Source organism: Lucilia cuprina, chromosome 4, assembly GCF_022045245.1.
Source record: "Lucilia cuprina isolate Lc7/37 chromosome 4, ASM2204524v1, whole genome shotgun sequence".
Taxonomy (NCBI): Eukaryota; Metazoa; Arthropoda; class Insecta; order Diptera; family Calliphoridae; genus Lucilia; species Lucilia cuprina.
Window position 1 is genome coordinate 2,224,703 of NC_060952.1, and position 23,716 is coordinate 2,248,418.

Here is a 23,716-nt window from a genome sequence, read left to right on the forward strand (position 1 = left end):
AGAAAATCTGAAAATCTGCACTGAAAGTAATTTTTCCCTGTAATCAGCTGAGCGAACTTGCAAATAATATATGTATATTTTCTATTTTTGATCTAGTACATTAATATGCATCTGTTGAGAGGTATTCCCATATAAGACTCTTTAAAAGGCAGATCCTCGGGACACGGTTGTGACCATGGATGTTGATAAAATCTCGATGTCGGCAACGAGTGTGTTATTGAAAAATTATACAGTGTACACTCGATGAAAACTTAAAAATCGGATGTGTTTCTTTATATAAGAAATTCTGCGATCAGATATTAATAAAAAACTCTAGTTTGTTTTAGAAATTCCTTTTTTTCTACGCACAACCCTCGCATCTGCTGGAATATCTTTCTTGTTTTCATTACACACTAAAAACCACACACAGTAGTCAGTCAGAGTCACCTTTAAAAGATATACAGATATTTATAAAGTTAATAAGCCTAATGAAGGCAATATTATGCATTTTTAAAAGACACAAAGATGTATCCATTCTATACATGATCATCTAGCGAACGCTGCCAGTAAGATCAACCTACACAATAACGAATTGAAAAACAAAGTAAAAAAATCACAATTCATCATTTTATCGGCATTTAAGGCTTTTGTTGTTTCATTTCTTTTTTTCCAATATTTACTCAATCTTGTATCTACAATATGGAAAATGCAGAGTAGTAAGTAGCATTTTAGGTCTTTGTTTTTCTTGTTTTGTTAAATAAAAAAATTTATAATTTTATATTTTAAATTGACTATGAATACGGTATTTTTGTTTACACAATTACCAACAATATTTTATATAATTTTAAATGAACAAATAAACCGGGAATTTTTTGAAATACCGACAAATTGTTGTAACGTTCCTCTAACAAGCGTTTTTTTGAAATTAATTCATTGTCCAAAATAAACATTTTAATTTTCTTTATTTAGTTTGGTTACAGTAGACGCTTAAAGGGTTTTAAAATTTTTATAAGTTTTACAGGTAAATTCTATTTTTGTCCTTTGCTGCTTAGAATGCATTTCAAAAATGACATCAGTTAAATAATTTTTTCAAAAATATATCGACTTCAAGCCCTAAATAATTTATTTGAATTAAATTTTGTAACAAATTTCCTAAATGTTTTAAAAATTTGTATAATTAGTTTGAATATTAATTAAAATAACCATCATTATTCGAACATTGTAGTTTGCCCATATTGGAAATAATCCACTAGGCAACAATCCGCCACCTTTTGAAATATTTATTTCACATTTAAATTCTATTCATAATTGATCATAGTTGACATTTAAAAATGATAAAATTGAAAACAAAAGATTGAAATTGTGTGAAAAAGATATCGATGACACCCGTTTTATGGGAAAAAAACAAAAACACCATTAAATGGGCCACAAAATACAAAAACACACATATACATCATTATTAAAAATTAAATTATATTTTCTTATCTGTATAAAAATGAGTTGCCAAATTATAATCCCTATAAAATTTATAATTATTAAATAAAACAATAAAATGGGAAATAACATACTTTTACTAATGTATAGACACACGTACACATACACAATGACCAATGAAACTGAAGCAATGAAATCAATTGTTAATTTGATGATGACTTTGTTGTGATGCTACTGTTGTTGTTATTTGTTATAATGATTATAAATATCCTTGCAGTTTTTGAAGTAGTCTATGGATTCTTTTTAGACAGAAATTTCCAGAAATTTGTATATAATTGACTTTTGTTTTTTTGGTTTTAATTAGTTTTGCAGTGAACTCCGGTAGGTTAGTGTTCAAGTTTAGACCGGAGGTGGTGGGTTCGATTCCCACCTGAGGCACTGGGTAAGAAGCGCACAACAGGCCCGATAGAGGCCTAGGTGTATTCCTTTGGATTTGATGTATATACATCCTCTTTTCAAACTAACTAAATAACTAACTAATTAGTTTTGTAAAGTTTATCTTAATTATTTAACTTGATAGTAGTAATCAAGTAAATTTTCATTTTAATGTCCCCTAGTAATCTACAGAGTGTTTATTCTATTTTCACATAATTTCACAAAATGTAGCTTCTTTACAGACAAATGTATTAGTTAAAATAGCAGACTTTGGTGATAATTATTTGATTTCCAATTGCAATTATATTTGAAGTAATTGTCTGTAATAATTACTTGTAATTATAATTGAAGTCTTGTCACTTTAAATTACTTGTAATTGTAATAGAGGAATTTTCAATTGCAATTGATTGAAACTGATTTTTTTTCTTATAATTCTATGTATTTGCCATTGATAATAATTCAATTACAAGTAATTGTAGTTGGCAATAATTTACTCACAAATAATTGTAATTGGTTATTGCTTAGTTACACATTACAATTTATTTAAATTGACCATTTAATGAATTACTTTATGTAAACATTATCCTACAATCCTGCGAAATAGTCACCCAAAACACCCGGGCATTTTCAACAATGGCAAGTGTGAAAATTGTATTCCCTTTTTTTATAGTTTAAAACCCACAAACACACACTCACATTCCTACATTATTAAAGAGCTGTTACTGAAACCATAAATAGAAGCCAAACTATAAAATAAAACAATAAACAAACCATAACTACTACGTATTTATCCTCTAATGATCAATGGGGATTTAAAGCAGAATTTCTAAATTTTAACATTTCCTAAAAGGCAATCCCTTAAAGTTGAAGGTTAAAGGCCATTGGAGTGTGTTTAAAGAGAAGTGACCAACATTTAGAACTATCCATACACAATCATTACAATAGTTTTAGTTGTGATAGCTTGTGAGGTGGTGGTTAATAGACAACAATGGGGATTAATAATCTGATCAAAATATAAATAATAAAACCATAAAACAATAGGAAACATAATAGTATCATTTACACAGAAGCCCCAGTTTCCGATTTACTACAACAAAAACAACAACATGAGCCTCTAATATTTAGCTATAGTATGGTTTATTGTATTTGTAAATGGTTCCATTCGATGTATTGTTTTGTTACTACAAAGACTATGTTGAATTTTATTTTTGAAATATGTATGTACATTGTGCATACATACTGCAACTGCTCCTGTTAATATGGGAACAAATTACAAAACTATTTGCCAAAACATGCAACCGAGCAATTTATTAACAACTGGACAGACGGACATACAGAACGAGCTAAATACTAATTCTATACAAGAGTCGACCGACCCACACACACACAGACATCCATTGAGAGAGTCATCCAAACACATTACAATTCAAATAATAATCTTATGAAATAAGGTGGGACAATTGAAAAGTTTTTGAAAGTTTTTAATTTTTTACTTCTATGTGTAAAATATGTAGGAGAGAGTATAGTCGGACGTGCGATGACCTACGATCAAAAACATTTCAAATACAATTTCATTGTTAATGATATGTATTGATTACAAACTGATTATCAATGGCGATTTAGTCAAATAAGGGTCAATTATGGATCGATGCATATACAATTTAGAAAATTAATTAAATAATGACTATTATAGTGGCCTCCGGTAGGTTAGTGTTCTAGTCTGGTGGACCGGAGGTGGTGGGTTCGATTCCCACATGAGACACTGGTGATTTCGTATGGATGGGCGACCCGGTAGGACGTTAAAGTAATTTCCAAAGTTGATTTCGTATGGATGGGTGACCCGATAGGGTAGTGTAAGCCTGACCGTCTGAGGTTAGATTTCCACCAGACACTCTGATACACCCTTCTGACACCCTTCTTTGTAAATTAGGTTAGAACATATTTTGTAATTGATTTGTAATGGACAAATAACTTAATATCAGCACACCCCACTATAGGGGCATGACCATATTGGAGCTTTGACCAATTATAAATCAATTCTCTAGTAATTTATATTGATAGAAAAAAATGATATTATTATTTTTTAATACTTTACCAATTCACCCTCTAGATCTCTTATATATGAGCTTAACTTTTCATATGTGAAGGATACATACATACAAACTTACTTACATCCCATACATACATATAACATACATATTAGACAAATAGAATAAAAAAATCCTTACAACTTATCCAATAATTCAATTGTCAAAACGAGAGAGGTCAGCGAGTAAAATATTGTTTGTTGTACAAAACTCTAATTGTTATTTTTGTTCTTGTTGCTATTGTTGTGACTTTAAACAACAATTTCATAAGGCTTACAAACGCACAAATTGACATTGTTTAGCGAGTGTGGCATGACCAACAAAACCTAACAATCAATTCATGCCACACAAAATTCCTAACAATGACCACAACTATACAAACATATAAACGTTCGTACATAAATCCATCTATCCAATCGTACGATATCTGATGACTTTGACTATAATTCTTTGTTTTTAGTTGTGTAGCTGGTTTGCACCATTGTTGTAATACAAATAAAAAAATATATATTATTTTAAATTTAGCTACCGGAGAGACAATGAGAGGAGCTATGGCATATGTACTTTCAATGGATACCACCATTGTATTGTTTTATAAAATTACTTATTTAGAAATTAATAAACAAATAAATATTCGCACAATACAAATACATATAAAAATTTACACTGTAATTGTAATTTTATGAAAATTCCTTTTGTGCGAATAGCAAATATTTGCTATTGAGGCTTTATTTGGAAAGTCAATTGGTACGCAGTTGTTTGGTTTGGGATAATCATAAAGGAGTGGTTTTTGCGGATTTTTAAACGCAAGTCAGTTATTAAAACAAGGGCAGTAGGTTTAAGGCTTAGTTGTAGTTCTAAACTAAAGCCTTGTAAAATAGTATTTCCCTTGAGGATACATGAATGTCGATATCTGCAAAAAAACTGTAGTTTTTATGGTTGATTCAATAAAATGTTCGATTCATATAGAGTTTTTTAGTTGAAGTTTTAAATTTGACCTCTACAAACCCACCTGCGCATGTTTTAAAGTCTTCAAAATAGGTATTTAGCCATAGCAGCATATTGTTTTTTATAATTATGAACAATCACCCATTTTCTCAGGAAAAACCTTATAATGTATTTGAGTTGTAACAACTTACCTATTACCATACTTTTCAATGACTACAACATAACGTCCTGGTTACATAGTAGAATATTTAATAATGTGTTATTTAAATAATTCCTTATTCAGTAGTAATCTTTTCCTTGAAGCTATAGAAGCTGTTTTGCATAAAACGTTCGCTAATTTATCAAATAACTTGTAAGCGAGTGTTATAAGTACTTGCCATCATTATCGTGGCTGTACAATAACTGTACAACTGTTAGGTCGAATAAAAAAATAACTAATAAAACACCCAAACTGTAAGCACTTTCACTTTGCTCCAATATTACTTAATTGTTTAGTGGGTAAGTAAAGTTTTTGCTGGGGTACATTTATTATTCAATTTCTTATATGCATTTTTTAATGTGTTTTTCTATTTCAATAAAAAATTAATTTTTTTGGATTTTTTTATAATTGATTCAATAAATTGTTCAAATAATAGTTCAGTGTAGTTCAAATGCAGTTTACAGAGGGAATAATAAATAACGCGCATAGTTCCAAATTGACACCAAAGTGTTTATAATTTATCAATAACATCAGTTGTCAAAGTATATACATACGTAGGAGAACACTATGTTATATTGACAACGCAACGTTGTCAACATTACATGAAGTTGACACTTTGACACTTTTATATATTTTTTAAAAAGTTTTAATAAAAGAAAAAAAATTGCTAATAAACCTTCAAACATATTTCTGCATATTATGACGATATAAAAAAAAACCCAAAATTTTTTATTAATAATTTTATTTTAACACAGTATGTATTGAGATTTATTTCTTCAGTTTCTTTATTATTTTTGTTGTTTTTTTTTTATTTTTTTACAAATAATTTTTTTTACTTAAATACTTAACAATAGATAATAACTATTTAATTATGAGTAAATATCGCAATATATAATTTTTTTATTACTAAATTTTCTTAATTTGTTTGGCATTCTTAACCAATTTAATATTTTACAATATTTTTAATCATAGTTTTTTTGCTTTCAATATAATGGAATACAACACTGGTCAATTTGAATTTATTTATAATACACTTGATATAATTTTGTTTTTTTTTTTCTCTTTTGTAACAAATTTACAATTAATGTGCGTAATTTGTAGGTTTGTATGTACGTATATTTTGAAGTTCTACTAAATTATTATTATTTCATTATTTTTTAAGCAACAATTACTATTTAACATTAGAAGTAAGTAACATGTACTAAAGAATATTTATGATCGACTAAAGTTAGAGAAGCTTCCATACTATTCGCTAAATACTTAGCAAATACTTCTTTTACACAATTTGTCCTATAAAATATTAAGTTCCCTAAATAATTTGTCTGTGAGTCTTAATTATGATTATGTACAGCTTGTCATTCGTGTACCGGTATCGGTTTGATTGTGGATAACATAGTCCGAATCCAATTTGCGCCAGCGCTACTCAAATGGTCTAAACATGCCGTTGTGCTCACCACCGGCTAAACCGAAATCTCAATCTTGTGAATCTCCAGCATTGCTATTACGATCCACTGACGCACCTCCATTCGATTCAGACTGTTCAACATCTGCAGGATTTATAACGCCCGGCAAATAACCGGTACCGGCATAGGGAGCTGTTAAGAAACGTTTAGCGTGAGCTTGCATAAATGGTGGATATCTGTGGGTGGGTGAACCGAAAACTGCAGCTGGTGGAACTAAAGGTGAGAAAGCTGATTTCAAAGGAAATGGTGGTGAGGGTGGTACATTGGGAGGCGAATTTGTGGAATTTGTTAGAATGTCTTCTCCGGAAATCATGGCTTCCATGGTTTGCAAAACATCTCCCCGATAACGCTGCAACAATTGTTCAACATCACTTCTTCGGCGATTGGGAAAAACACGCATAAGCACATCGACTGGAGAACGTTGTTGTTGGCTGGCCGAGGGATGTTGTGGGGGCATTTGTGGCTGTTGAGGATGATGAGGCGAGTGTTGAGCATGTTGGGCATGTGAATGAGCACTGGCTGCGGCTGCTGCTAAAAACTGTGTATGATGATAGGGCATAAAACCTTGGGCATTGCCATTGTTAAAAGATCTCAACATATGCATGCTGTCATTGGAGGGTGTATGCGGAGGTGAGGTGGAATCTTCTTTCTTAAGACTGAGATTTTCAGGAGTAGCCTCATCTGGGGCCGAATCTACATCCAAATCAGATTCAGGGGAACTTGGTGGACCAGTGCGTGCAGGTGAGAGATTGCCATTGTTGTGATAATTGGAACCTTTAGGATGAGGACTGCTGGGAGCAGATTCTGAGCCGGTATCTTGATCGGTTTCATTAGAGAGGCGAGCACGTTTGGAGCCTAAAATAAAAATAAACAAGAAATAAAGATTGTTAGTTGAAATGTGTAAACATTTATTTTAAAATTTTTATTTTTAAAAAAACTAATATTGTTTTTGTTTTCTTAAATAAATTCATACATAGTCTTTAACAGTTTTGTAGAAGTACTTTTTAAAACTTCTTTTGCTTCTTAAGTCAACCTCTTGAGTTGTATTTGTCTTTTTAAGTTTTTTTCCTGCTGTTGTTCACCATCATCATCAAACAAGACAAACAAATAAAAATAAAGTATCAAATTTATATATCAAATCCACACACACATATATACATGTATACAGGTTAATGCTACCGGATCCCACTCTTAACTGTCACTTCACCAGCATGGCCAGGTTACCTGGTAACAGGGGCATATGAATCAAGTAAACACAAATCATTTTACAAATACAAATATTGAAGACAGTTACAGTAGTCATTCGATACTTAACAGAGTTATTTTTATATCAATTCTTTTTTATTTGCTTTTTTAATTTCTGCTTGTGATTCTGTTTCTGTATTTGGTATTTGTGAAGCACTTTTTTAGATATGTATTTGAAATTTAATTAAGTTCCAATCTCATTCCCTCTTACTTATTGATTTGTTTGTGTGTGTTTTCTTTTAATCCTGTGTAAATAATTGCAGGTTAATATTTGCAATTGAAAGTTATTGTGTTATGTATAATATCAAAAGCTTGAAAAAAGTGTCTGATATTGAGTTCTAAATCAAAATATCTATTTTTACTAGTTTCCTTTTCACTTTTTTGAACCTTATTACCCTGCCCAAGACAAAATTTTATCTGATTATATTAATTAATTTAACAGGTACACAGAGGGGAAAAAATATATACTAAATTGATACCAAAGTGTTTATAATTTTTCAATAACATCCGTTGTCAAAGTATTGTCATATGCAAAATATATGCACTGTTGGCAAACAATCATTTGTCAATAGTGAGCTTATAACGTTAGATAACATTTAGACAACGGATGTGTATAAATTTTACAACGAATGCTGTCGTAAGTGTGCATATTAAGCGGATGTTATTGAAAAACACCTTGGTGTCAATTTGGTACCAGACTTGTATATTTTTCTCCCTCTACGTGGGGTCCATTTTTCAAAAAATATAGACTTTTTGAATATAGTTTATTTTGAGTTTTTTTTTTTGAAAAATTGGAAGAAATTTCCTTCTGTTGCAAGTTTGAATATTAAAATGATAATATCTCATAAACTTTTATGTATATCTACAATATTTTTTCGAAAGTCCTTCTGAATTTAACGAATATTTCTTACAATAATTTAGTTTTACGCCTTTGATTCCAAGTCTATAGTTTTTTTTTTTTTAAATTGTAAGATTAACTGCAATTAATTTTCCTCTTCTTCCTTTGCAATTGCTTTCGCAAAAAATGGCTTAACTGAGACATAAAATACTGTAACATTTTCTCGCCTCAATGTTTTCATTTCTTTTATAAAATGTACCTCGTTAGCTTTTAACATGAACCAAATTGCATTGTTTTGGTTTTTTTCTTCTAAATGTTTTATTATTTTTTAATAAAATTTACCAAGAAATTAAATAAATAAAACGCAGACACAAAGAAGAAGGGGTGGCACATATTAGTGCAGAAAAATTAAAAATAGAAATAAAGAAAAAAAACCAAAGGTGGCAAGTTGTCAAAGCGGAAATGTAATGCTGCACATAAGTACTTCTTCGCCGAATACAGTACATACGTGTTTGCATTGTAGGTGTGCAATTCTTTTGGCAAATAATAAAAGTGGAAAATCTTTTGTTAGAACACATGTGGTAACATAAAGAATTACAACATCTTTACGCCTGACAGCATGCAACATGATTTAACAGCAAACAACTACAGCAGCATTAACCAAAAAAAATACACTTTGTTTGACAAATTTTTAACACTTGATTATTATTGTTGTTATTTAAGCAGTCGGAAATGTTAATTTTAAATGAAATATAGAAATATTTAATATAAAACTTACCAGGACTTTCAACTTCCGTACGATCGGGTGAGAAACCCATTGATAATCTTTCAGCTCTTATGCGCATTTCTGAATCTGAATCCCCGGAATTACCATTGCTGAAGGGCATACGTGTATGATGATGTGTTGAATTGTTTGTGGAATCGAGTCCATCACTAGGGGGCGAAGGTATACCTGCATGAAATACTCCATTAGCCGATGTCTGTTGTGGTGATAGTTGTGATGTTGTGGCCGTGGTTGTGTTCTCATTTGTATTTTGTGATGGTACACGTGGTGGTACACTCGTATATAACAATCCTAATTCTCTGGCTTCGTTTTCCTCTTGGGCTTGTTGGCGTCGTAGGGCAACCTGAAGGTAAAAGAGGGAAAAAATTTGAAAGTTAAATAATTGCTAATTTGCTCATAACGTTATCATGGAAGTAAAGTTTTGTTAAAGTTGTTTGGAAAAATGTTGGCAATTATTTTAGTAGGTTTAAAAATCTTCTATATATTTCGCATAAATTTATTTATACATTTATGTAGTAACTTGTGTGGAATTGGATTAGAGTTTAAATCTCAATCAAGTATTCGAAATGTTCACATGAAATTTTAAGAAATATTTTTTTGAGTAGATTTCATAACAATATTATTAAACTATAAAATGGAAAATTTACTCAATAATTTAAACAATTCATTAAATATCGAATTAAGTAAAAAATTAAAATCACGATTTTTTCTTATGGCAACAATTGTTTTGGATGACTAGTTGAGCTTCCATGCGGCCTTTCATTGGTCAAGTGGACTGTCTCAAATATCTAAATATCCAAAAACTATTATAATTATTGATTCTGGATTTTTAACGTCGCAGCATTTCTTGCGATTATCGATTACATACAAACATTACTTTTTTTTGATTGAGTCGATATATATGGATTCAAACTATATTACGGCTTCAATCTCAGAATAGTTTTATTTAAAGGTATATTTTTGTTCTTTGAATTAAAATAAAAAAGTCAATTAGATTTGTTTAACAAAAGTGCTCTTTACTTACAATACTTGCTATTGAAAGTCATTGCTAAGTTCTACTTCTCCAAATAAACGAATCCTTAATTTGATGTTGTTTGTACTTTGCAAGAAGAGAAATGTTTAGAATATAAATTAATGTAAGATATAGTCCGATTAAATTAGACCCCCGAAATTGGAAGTCTAAAAGAAAATAGTTTTAGTGATCTCTAGCCGGGATCTCTGGAATGTTGAGTTATTATTATAATCATCAGTTATCTTATAAATTTTTGTATTTGTAAATCTTTATAGAAAACGGGGTCGGAGAAGAATATATAATAGATAAATTACCAATTTAAAATCTTAAACAGTTCATCACAGATTCATATATATCTCGAATATTAAATCTTGAATATAGGAAGTCTATTTTTGATCTATACTTGACCCTTCACTTAGCTTTATGAAAATTTAGAAGAATCATGAAACCTTATTGGTTGCAAAATAAATGATAGATATTGAGCTAGGAACATAGATATGTATATCTCCGTAGGTCCGTACTGTTCTAGTCTGTTTGTACGAAAGTCGTTGGTTCGATTCTTATTGTGCGAAGATATGTTATCTTGACAATGAATGATTAGCGTCGATAAAATCAAATATCGTCGGGAGTGCGTATTAAAAAGATATTAATAACGTTTCATAACTATTTTGGCGAAGTCGATTTTCTATTAGCAAATATGTTAAGAACTTTCCGACGGACATTTTTAAGAGAGTTTTTAATCCAAATTCAAGTTTATTTTTGAATATTAAAAAAATATTCTTTGTGCACTAACCTGTGCTGCCATGACACGTTGACGTTCAGCAATTAAAGTGCATTTGGCACATAGACAATCGCGCCATCTGCAATAACGTTTGTGGCCCTTTAAAGCGCTGACCTAAAATTAAAACAAAATAAATTTGTTAGTTTGTTTGTAAATCCGTTGTTATTCATAAAAATGAATAAGTTTTTAAAATGTAACAGGAATTGATGAGCTTTAAATCCTTAACAATTCGTCGAATACTAACCACTCCATGATTTCGACAGCGGGCGCATTTGGGAGTACGTTGATAACGTTCGGAAGCGGCTCGTAAAAAGAATGCCGGTGGCAAAGCACCTAAAACTGGATGTTGAGACATGAGATTTTGCATATCAACACCACTGGGTAAACTCATTACTTTTCACACTTTCTAGGGTGAAATTAATTTTATTGGATTTTGTTTTTATAACAATTTTTTTATTAGAAAATTTTCACAAAATTAGTTTGTTAATAAGCACATAGCCAGGAAATTTTTAAATTAATATTCTTTTGTTGTTATTTTTTTTTTGTTCTTTTTGTTATTAATATTTGAAAACACAATTTATTTTTAAAACTTTTTTAATAGTTTTTTATACAATATTTTGTTTATTTTATTTTTTTATTTCAATTTAAGAGTGCAATAATATTAATTGTTTTGTAATTTTATTTTTACAATCCGCATTTGAAAATGTAACAATTTTAGTAGTTTTTAAACTGTTTTAAATTTTTTTGTTTAGTTTTGTAACCAATTTTTTTTTTTAACACAGCGCGTTTCTAAGTTGTCGTCGTAACGCACTGAGAACTCGTTTGCAACTGATTCAAATTTCTTCAATATTGTTGATGGATAAAAAATAAATACAAAAACAAACAGAAAACACCAACCAACCAACAAACCCAACCATCCTCAACATCACCATCATCAACCATCCATTCCATTCATTCTCTGTTTCGCGGAGTAACAATTGAATACAATAATGTTTTCTTGCTGCTGCTGTTATTGTTGTTGGTGTATTTTTGGGGGTTGAATCCGTAGATGCCTCCTGTTTACTCTTGTTTGTTGGTCTGTTTGCCCTGTCAGCCTTTGCTACATGCAGCAGAATCAACCAACCAACCACCTTTAGAAATGAATATATGTGCGTATGTTTTTTGTGTGTTTTTTTTTTCTATGTGTCTGTTGGTTGAGAATCACACAGTTTTGTTATAAACTAAAGTAACAATATACAACAAAAACGAAAAAAAGAATAATAATTTTTAAGAAAAAATACATGTATACATACGATTATACAAATTGTATTTAATGTAAATACATACTAGATTTAAAGTATGAATGTGTGTATTTGTGTGAATTTTCGACAACAACAACACTAACAATTTGAGTGAATATTACTGAGTGGCAGGATGAAGGTGAGTAAGTAGTAAATTGCGAGTAGTGAAACAATTCATCCGATTTATTGACTGTCAGACTGACACACGAAACTCATTGTGTGCTTATGTATATGTGTATTTGTGTGCACAACTACGTTGATGAGTGTGACGCACGCAATTAAAAAAGTTTCAAAATCCAATTTGGTACTGTATATAAAATTGTTCACTCACATTTTACCATCATCGATACAATATTAAAAACTCTCTGAGTTAAAGCAGGTGCTGCCAGATTTGTTTGGATTTTTACAAAATGATGTCCTAAGAGATCACTCTGTAATTGCTCTTAATTATTCTAAACAAAGTTTTTTCGACTTTGAAAACAGTGGTTCAAGATTTTACTAAATAACACGAGCCAAAAACTCTTAATCCAAAAATCAAAGAAGATTACTTTTTTTAAAGGATTTATTAAGCTGCTGAATTTCACATTTGTTTTTCAAGATATATGCATTATGTCATGAACATTATGTCACTTGACATTATGACACGCCGCCAAATTCAAAAAGTACTAGTTTGAGAACGAAAAAGTACCGTATAGGTACTTATACTCAGGTACACTTATACTTATACTACAGTATAATTTGTAGCTACTTTACTTTTAACATAAGAATTTCCACTATAGGTTTTGATAATCTACTTTAGGTCATATTAAAAAAACATCTGGCATCTCTGTTTATTCCTATTTTTCACTCACACACATTTTAAAATACATCAAAATACAATCAAACAACAAAAAAAGAAACCATTGTATTCAATTCACATTCATTCTTCATTTAGTCATTCATCCATTCACTTAGTAACTTACTTCTTCTCTATGTTTTACTCGAATGTACATCAAGCAAGGAAAATATAAAATAAAGATGCCTTAGAGAAGGCCTAACTAATTTTTAAGTATAAAACGTCCTATTCAAATTCAATATTTATTGAGTGCTTTTTAACTGCTAATGACGTTCAGTTAATATAGCTTTTATTGGTCAATGTTTATGCGAATGTTTATAATTGCCCATTTTTTACAATTTTAATTGTCAAATATGCAATTTTAATGCATCTGACAGATAAATGGTTTCTATTGGCAACTTTCTTCATATAACAATCTGACAACAGAGTGAACAGACAATATTTGTTGGCAAATAAATTTATAGTGTAATAATAAAATTGTAAGGTTTTCTTGGATCTGGTTCAGACTAGGAATCTTTTCATTTTTGTGTGTGAGAGAAAGAAATATAACCCATCTCTCTTCTCTTACATACAAAATAAAAAGTTTCTCAATAAAAATTTTCCCAGTGTGAACCAGGTCTTACTATCGTCTGAATTGATAATTTACAAATTCCTAACAATTTTTTATTGTCAGTATATTACCATCGCATTGCTAGATCTGTCAACGTTGTATGATCTGACAACCGTGTACACTTAGCTTATTTGTTAAAACGTGAAATATTTGGCGAAAATTAATTAAAAAATTAAAATTAAAGTTTGGGTTTGGTTTCTAGATGCATAAAATTACTTGGAATAACCTAAAATGATTTTTATTTGAAGTCTAAATATTAGCATAGGCGGATCATTATATAAGTAGTAAAAAGTAAAAGTAATTTTAAAGGCCCCCGCAAGGCCCTAAATGCTTTCCCTCCAGTGTTGGCTTTTAATAAACTTGCCGAAGTTGTTTTTGTTGTTTTCACTTAATAATTTTTTGATGTCGGGGTAAGTGGTTGTTGTTGGTTGGTTTCATTTTGTAATTTATTCCCTCATCTGCTACTTTTTGTCGTTATAGTTGTTGCTGTATCTTCTCTCTTTTGTTCTTTATATTGTTGGTCGGTATTTTTTGTGCTGTTTCTTTTTCCTGTTCTCTAAGTTTTGTTTCTTATTTAAATTGTAAATGTATTTTTCGTTATTGCTGCAGAGATTCGCCTTCCCTGCGCTGTTGTACGTGCCCTCCAGAGTTGTTAGTGTCTTCTTCTAGTTGGCAACGTTTTAAGATCAAAAGTTGTTGTCTACAAAATGTGTTGTATGTATTTAAGTACCAACTGCTGCTAGCTGTTTAAGTTTCTGCTGCTGTTTATTATTGTTGTTTCCATTGTGTTTCTTTCCATGTTTCCATTATATAGTATCTGTGTGTGTATGTATGTGTATTTAGATGTGTGCATTCATTTGTAAAACTAACCAACCAAAAACGTTTCTACTGCCATCTGTCTTTTTTTGTTTTCTGTGATTGTGTGTGAGCGTGCCATCTCCCCTTTTAAATTAAGTCGTTTGTCATGGCGTTTTTTGTAACTGCCACCATTACCAACGGTTTTATTTCTTTTTATACAAAAATATTTAAATTAATAATTTTTTTTGTTATAAAATGTGACAAATCAGTTTGTTAGAGTAATATTAAGAACAGATTTGGTATGAGGTTTTAAAAGTATATAGGGAATTATGTTTATGCACTTTTGCAGAAATATTTTTGAATTGATGCAAAATATTTATGTTTGCAATTTGAGAAAAAAAAATTAAAAATATCTCTGTAAAGCTATATCTATCTATCTATCTATCTATCTATCTATCTATCTATCTATCTATCTATCTATCTATCTATCTATCTATCTATCTATCTATCTATCTATCTATCTATCTATCTATCTATCTATCTATCTATCTATCTATCTATCTATCTATCTATCTATCTATCTATCTATCTATCTATCTATCTATCTATCTATCTATCTATCTATCTATCTATCTATCTATCTATCTATCTATCTATCTATCTATCTATCTATTTCACGTATTACTTCCAACTTTTTTTGTCGAAATCATAGATTTATAAAACTGGTAATTTTTATTACAATTATTCCAACTCTTGCAGTCACCAACTACAATATTGCAACATATTGTTGTCACTAAAATAAATACATATAAACAATTTTAAGTTATTGTAGGATAAAACCTGTAATTTGTTTTCTCACTGCGCTTCATATTGAAATTAACTCTCTGTAAAATAAAGCGCAGGTTCCCTATGGTATATGTACTCCCGGAGAGGACTTTTTATAAATTCCGATACATACTCTGGTTAGTTTTTTTTATTTGTTTTCAGTTTATGTGGCTACTGTAACTTGCAACTATCCTGCTTTCACTAGGTCGCCTAAGGACGTTTGTGTCTTTACTCTTCTTATATAGTTTAATAGTCAGTTAAATGTGTCTGTTCGGGAGGAATAATTTTCTTTATATACAAAATTGTACTTTTAGTATACAATGTATCGGTTTTAGAAATACTTTGTATATAAGTTGCTTAAAGTGGGAAATGAGAGGATGGTGGTAAAAATAGACTTGACCTCGCCTTTATACACGGAATGTTTTCAATAAAAACTGTTTAAATTTAAATATTAAACTAAATCTTTAAATTTATATGCAATTTATATTAAATTTATTAAATTTTTTTAGTCAAAGAAAAACTTTTCAATTAAGTTTCAAAACATATGAAACATTTTTATGTATCCTTGCAGTAGTAACATGTATGTGTACACCACTTCTATTTTAGAAAAAAAAGGGATAAAGTGTATTCACACAAACACTTACACAACTCACTCACTGTATCACAGTATCTGTTGGAAATGTTACAAATACACGAAGAGGAAACACATAATGTCAATATAAATTGTTATAATTTCAATTGAATAGACTCCGCCCTACATTTTCAGGAATGGGTGGAGCTTAAAATATGTACTGCAACAACAGCAATAACAACATTACCATTCAAGCAAGTATAACTAAAAAAATTAACAATTTTATTTTATCCGTTGGCAGAAAAACTGAAATATTCAAACATACGCGAGCGAGTACAATTAAATTTAAATCCGAGAGAAAGAGCGCATGTTATTGAGTATTTTTTTTTAATTTTGTTTAATTGTATATAATAATAGTTTATTTGTTGTTGTTGCCTGTATGTATCCTTTTTAATGAAATAGTAACAGTTACGTACACACATACTTGCACCTCGCCCACGTCGCCATTTCCCATTTCAATGACAACTTTTATTGTTTGGATGTCTTGTGGGTTTTTTTCTAGCAATTGCATTCTGGAATGTGTGATTTTTTTAAGTGTAACTTTAAGTATAATTAAGTTTATTAAATCAAAAAAAAAAAAAAAAGATTGCAGTTAATAATTGTTACAAAACATTTAGGTTTAATTTATTTCAAGTTTTATAGGTTTTGTTTCACAAATTTTTTGTTTTATAGGATTTTTTTCAACATTGTCAGAAGTGCTTTATTTGTAAGATCTGACAACCGTTTATACGTAGCTTAACAATTACACATGAAAAGTTTGACAAAATTTATATACGATTGATTGAAATGTTATATTTGATTTGATTGAAATGTTATATTGTTAAATATGATTTAAGACTTTAGTTACACATCTCGGAAGGGTCCAAAGCAACTTTATATACATATATGAAAAATTTTGAAAATATCAAAATGTTGTAAACAAGATATCTAGGTCTATTAAAATCTACTAATGTGTCCATCATGTCAAAGTCTGAAGCTAGAAGTTTTTAATTTTAGACATTAAACCAAAGTTTTACTAAATTTCAACTTCGTAACCGAACTCGAGTGCACGGTTGGACACTATAAACTAGTAAGACTGCTAAGAAGTTATCGTTTTAAATATAAGAGTACTTGTTATTTCTTCTCACAAGTTGTAAGTATTTTTAGTAAAATTATGTACATACATGTTACTTTATTTGCCTCAGTAATCAACTTCTACAGTGCTTTGGAAATACTGTTATAACGAACAAAAACATAGGATCCAAACTTACCTACCAAAATCACTATCTAAAATGATCAAAATGTCGTTAAAAATAAATATTGAAATCAAATTTATTTTGATTACTCACAATAAGTAAAATTAGAGTTTCTGAAAAAGTAAAAACCTACATTACACGACACGATTTACAAATTTCTATTTAATACACAAAAACATAACTACATTATTCTATACAAAGCAAAATACTTATACATAAAATGTTATAAACCAAATGAGAATTATTTCAACTAATTCTATTGTCGCTTAAAACAACACACACACAAAAATTAATATATGTGAGGTGTGTGGCTAACATATAATGGTTATTCGTACGTTTAAATATTTGTAAGCAACATAAAATGTTTTCATCAATAACTATAAAATGGTAATCCATTATATAGTTATTGAAAAAATAATTATTTTTCGGTGAATCATACTCAAATTTATAATTGCCATAAACATGAATATGATTACGATAGCAACAATATTGTTTAAATAGTTTAGTTGTAGCAACCATGTCGAAATATGTTTTTTCTCTGCGTGTATATGTTTAAAACAATTCAAAATACGTTTTTTTTAATGTAGGTGAAGATATCTCGCTAAAAAAGAAGATATGTATGACAGATTTTTATATTTAAGCTGACATAATGTAGTTTTACATAATCTACAACATTTTATGAATCAAGTTGTCTTCAAGGCCATACATGTAATTTGTTTAAAACTTCGTGACAAGATATCTCAAATCACAATTGTTATCGAAAGATTCCATATTTGGATTCAGCAGGATACAGTCCTTCTGAAAACATTAAGATTATTATTTAGAAAACATTAAACAAAATTTTGGAGAACAATAAAATTCTTATTTATTCAAAAAATGTATGAACCTAGTTTCATCAAATAGGAAAATATTGAAATTGCTCTAGGTATATTTTTACAAAAAAACTTTACACAAATATGTTTATTACTGCATTTTATTTAGTACATATAATACAAGGAATTTGACATTACATATCTCTGTCCTTTTTAAAAAACGCTCAATATACATGAATACAATTTTCTGAAAATTTGTTATATTATTGTAATCCATTTTATTTATATTTTTACTTTAAATATTTCCATACCATTGACGCTGTCGTTGTGCTGATGTGGCTTATCTTTTTGAAATGTCAAATACATGCTAACGCCAATGATTGTTGACGAAAAACCAAAATCTAATTTAATTTTAAGTGTGAAGCAACAGACAGTCAAACGAAAAAAAAATTAAACCCACCAACCATCAAACACATCCGATTTATAAAACAAGAAATTACAATGAATTGTTGTTGAACACCCACCAGCGACCTTCGTCACCAGCGTTAAGTTCTGTAACCAATATTTATTTGTCTAAAACCAAAAACACAAAACAGTAAATATTTTATTATAATACAAAAAGAATTTATTACACACACATAAACAAATAAAATAGAATACAACGGATATTGTTTTATTTCCGTTTTTGTGAACATTTGTTTCCCCCCAGCCCTTAACCAGCAATTAAACAAGCAACAGACAGACGGAATACCAATATCATCTCCAACACCGCCATCTCCAAAACAAGGAGGTCAACATTAGTTTTTTAACAACATAGATTCTTTGGCTTTTTTTCTTACAATTTATTTCTTTGATTTGTTCTTATCTTTTTTTCTTCTCTCTTTCCACATTTCTTACTAACTACTCGAGTTTAAATGTTTTAGTAATAAGAAAGAATCTTTTCGAGATTCCTTGTAATTCCTTTTGTTATCTTACACTAGGAACATGCAGCAGTTTAACATTAACATTGTCTTTACGAAGGAAACTGGTTTATTGTGCAAATGTGGACAAGGAGTAATGAGGAGGCAAAGTATTTGCATGTTTTACAAGTAACTAAAACTGAAACTTCCTTCAACCAACGAAAAAGCAGACAAAGGCAGCCCTTTTTTGATTTTTACACTATTTAAGAGCTACAAATAAGAATATATTAAATAACACTCTGCACATTATGAATAGGTATGATGAATAGTAGTAGATTTTGCGTAGAAATTTATAATTGTTCTATATTTCCTTTTTAACAAATATGCGCAAAAAGGGGTGTGACGTCTAATAAAGATTAGATATAGATTTTATTATTAAATCTTTGTTAATTAGTCCATAAACCGGACTAGTATACTAGACTATGGACCCGTCTATTGGATATTCTTAATAGACTTTGGACTAATCAATATACTAGTATTTGGACTCTATTCACTAATCAATTGGGTAGTCCATGTACTCCTCTATGGATTAGTATTTAAACCCTTCTATGAACCAGGCTGCTGATCAGACTATGGACTTGTATATGGATTATTTGAGGGACTTTTCATTACTTTAAGAATTTGATGTTTGACCCTTCAGGTGAATGGCACACAAATTTTTCTAATTGGGAACTCTAGGCATTCAAAGGTCAAATATAATAAAAGATCAGAATTTTAAACATATAATGTAGATTTAGAATAAATCACTGTAAAATATCAAGACTAGGGAACAGTTTCAGAAAAACAATATTTAATTATACTAATATCAAACTGAAACTTTTAATTCTTTTAAAAATCGGTTTGTATGAAATAAATACATACATATGTATATACAAAAATATTTTTTCTATTTTGTCTGACTGATTGTTTTTCTGTGTGTACGTGTGTATGAATGTCGTGTCTGTCTATCGTCTGTTGTGTTAAACATGGCGTGAAATTATATTTTAGGTTGTGTGTATATCTTTTTTTTAATTTTTTTATTTTTGTACAATCTTACAACTTTGCCAAAGGGACTTGTTTCTACTAACGACGCAAATTTCATGTTAAACGTTTTGTTTCTTTGTCACAATGCAGGAACTTTTTAAAGGAGCAGTTGAATAAACATAAGTTTTTTTCTATTAAAACTTCAAAATTTTCTTTTTGAGTTTTCAATGTTTCAGAAAATAGTCATACAAAATTCGACGGTAGTAGAAACATATAGAGAACTTAATTGTTGTTAAATTGTAATATAAAATAACTTATATTAAACATTTGACCACTCAAAATAAAATACATAACACCGAACAGCAAACAGCGCATTGTCATTAATTCAAAATCGACGGCACAAATATTATTGGAAAAACCATATTAGAATGAACCATAATATTTTAGTTGATAAATATGCACAGAAGTGAGAAAAAAACCCCGGTAGCTGATCATGAAACAATTTAATTTATTTTCAAAACGAGACGACGCAAAACCAACAATATTTTAAAATATTAATGTTTAAATATTATTATTGTTGTTGTCTGCAAACAAAAAGAGTATAACAAAAACAAAATAGAAATAAAAAAAATTAAATTAAACAAAATTACGAAAACCCAAGCAAAACGGTCTTAATCAAACAACTACGCGGCCAATGAACATCAAATATTTGTAAACATTTTAACCAATTCAATGCTGCATAAGACTTTTTTTGACCACATGTTTTAAGAGTTTCCCATATAACTTTTGTATTGTTGCTGCTACTTTTTCCATCTAGAACTTTTACTTCAATCTCAGTCGTAATTGCTTTTTACTGATATCCAAATAAATGGCCGTTGGGTTAAAAGAGGGTCAAATAGTCGCAACAGTAAGTGTCATTTATCATCTTGTCTTGCAAGTATTGATTTATTGTGTGGTATTGGTTTGAATTGGCTGGCATGATAATGCTCCGAATCGATGATACTTTGATCACAATAAAATACTACAGAGGATATCAATGTTGATAAATACAATTTACTTAATTGTATTTTTTGTATACGAGGCTTGTTTGTAAAGTTTTACGTGTTATTTGTAAATTGATTTCTACGTCCGATTTTTTTAATTTATTTATTTTTAGGGTCGATTTTAGAATTTCCTTCTGATTTACGATGGAATATTAAAGAAATCGTAGATTCTTGTTATTTTCTCAATTAGGTTTTTCATATTTTTTATGTTTATTTAGTTTCCAGTTAAGTGGGTCTGATGAATACACAGAAACAGTGGTGCTCAAGGTGTTAAACTGATAAATGCAAAATAGCGGAATACGAAATTTGGATAAAAACAAACATGACGTCCACTAACATCCTGAACGCAATTATGGTTATATCATATCATAAAGTTAAATCTTACTCGGTCAGATCATTCGGGAGTATAATAGCTTTGAAGGGAAGGGAGCTCGAGGAGCTAGACTGATGCAAAATGCGTCGGAGGTTAGTATGATGGCTCATTATCTGAATGGACACACAGGATTATGGGCACATTTATAAAAAATTGGACGTGCGGATTTGAACGAATGTAGAGCATTTAGAGAAAACAGTGAAACTCTGGAGCGCTTATTTCTAGGTTTTGCCATTTCCAGGTGTAACTTCCTAGGATAAAGTTCCAAATTTTATGCCAATCGGTTTAGCATTTTCTCATATAAATTCGAGTTTTAGGTTATATTAAGACGCAGTTATTATAAAAAGTAGAGGATTTTGGCATAAATATCTATTATGACCTATAGTAGCATCTTTAGGTCCAAAAACAAAGTATTTCTCGCACAATCTGCGTAAATATGACAAAAGCGAACATCCATAATATTGATGTATACTTGAGTTACCCTACAAGAGGTCGATATTTTATAAAATAGCTTAATCGATTTTGATAAAGACAAAATAAGAAACATTTTAATTGCCAACAACAATTTGTTCTTCCACAAACATAAAATACAATTTTTAAATTTCGGGACCAATAAAATAAGAATTTCGGAATTAAAATAAGATTTAAGCAAAACCATACAATAAAATTAGTGATATTTTTTTAAACTATTATTTTACTCATATTATGTATAATGCTCAATAGTCGTCGATTTCTTCATTTTACCAAAATAAAATCATTCTACTCTGGTTTTATTTATTCATTTATATATTGTACACATTTTCTTTTTGTTTCTTAAACAAAAAAAAAAAAAAAAAATAAGAAATCCGACAATGTACTTGAATATTTTTAAACGTGTTTTTTTTTCATTTGTTGATTTTTACTGTATTTTTTTTAAATTGTTTATTTCTTCTTTAGCTGTGTATAAGTGTTAGAGTGCGTGTCTTTTAAAAATTGTCGTTTTTTTCATAAAAATAATTTACCGCCCATTTCATTAGTTGTTGTTATTTTTAAAATATCAAAAATAAACAATTAATAAATGAAATAACGTACTTTCTTGTTTAAAGAATTGATTGACTGACTGGACCACCATATACTTCTCGTTGTATCTGAGTCGAATAGTATTCAATACAAATAAAAACAAAACCAAACTATACTTTTTTCATGTTTTTTTAATGATTTATTGACTTATAGTCAATATTGGTTAAGGGAAAAAGTAATTTGTTGGATTTAGTATGAAGCAAATTGCTGGCTTTAAAGTATTTAAAATTTTGTCATTTAGACGGAAATGTCATTTTCCCTTCACCAATATTAATTGACTATTATTTACTTCTTGTTTGTTGCTTATAGTCGTCAGTCATCACATAAACATTGAATATTTTTTCAAAGTTAAATTGTCACTTTAACTAATTTGCATAAATTGCTACCATGTTGCAGCAAGAATTTACTCTAAGTACATGTGTGCGTGAGTTTATAAATTTTTTACTTACTTTAAGTGGGTATGTTGTTTCCTAGTGCTTAATGGTGGCGTGGCTACTTGTTTACACACACTCCAACGATATAGTATGAAAGGAGCCACTAAACATTGTTCCGAAAAAAAATTCTGTTGTTTTCTTATGGTTTCTCAAGTGGTTGACTGTGTGTTCAGTAGTATTGATTAGTAGTTTTGGGTTTTAGTACAAGACCACCAAGCTAGAATCTTGATCAGTTATACATGACAATTATTTCTACATATTGTTAGACTTTGCAAGAGTTTCATCACATTAAAATATTACAAAAATTGAACTAAGTAATTATTATGAAATTGATTTGAAAGTAATTTTTTTAAAGCAGAAATTTAAAACTCGTATATTTCTGACACAAAATTCTATTTTTTTATTTATGGATTTATAGCTGATATCAAATTGACACCAAAGTGTATATAATTTTTTAATAACATCCGTTGTCAAAGTAAACATGGAATATATGAGTTATTTTCTTAATATCTCTGTTATTTAAAAAACTATAGTAGATTTTAAGTTGAAATGAGGTTGAATCAAATCCGAAAACATCTTGGTACTGTTAGGTTAATTTTAATTTAAAATATTGGTGGCAAATTCTTTCTTTTTGATTTATAAAGAAAATTATTA

General features: G+C 29.5%; 1 protein-coding gene across 1 annotated transcript; it reads right to left on the reverse strand.

The window, feature by feature from the left end:
* Positions 1-5,878: 5,878 nt before the first annotated feature.
* LOC111690611 (doublesex- and mab-3-related transcription factor A2) lies at positions 5,879-11,781 on the reverse strand. Its single transcript, XM_023453117.2, has 4 exons — positions 11,450-11,781; positions 11,218-11,319; positions 9,407-9,755; positions 5,879-7,400 (listed from the first exon to the last, which is right to left on the reverse strand). Exons 1-4 carry the CDS (start codon positions 11,594-11,596, stop codon positions 6,556-6,558), a joined length of 1,443 nt encoding a protein of 480 aa, XP_023308885.2. The 5' UTR covers positions 11,597-11,781; the 3' UTR covers positions 5,879-6,555.
* Positions 11,782-23,716: the final 11,935 nt, after the last annotated feature.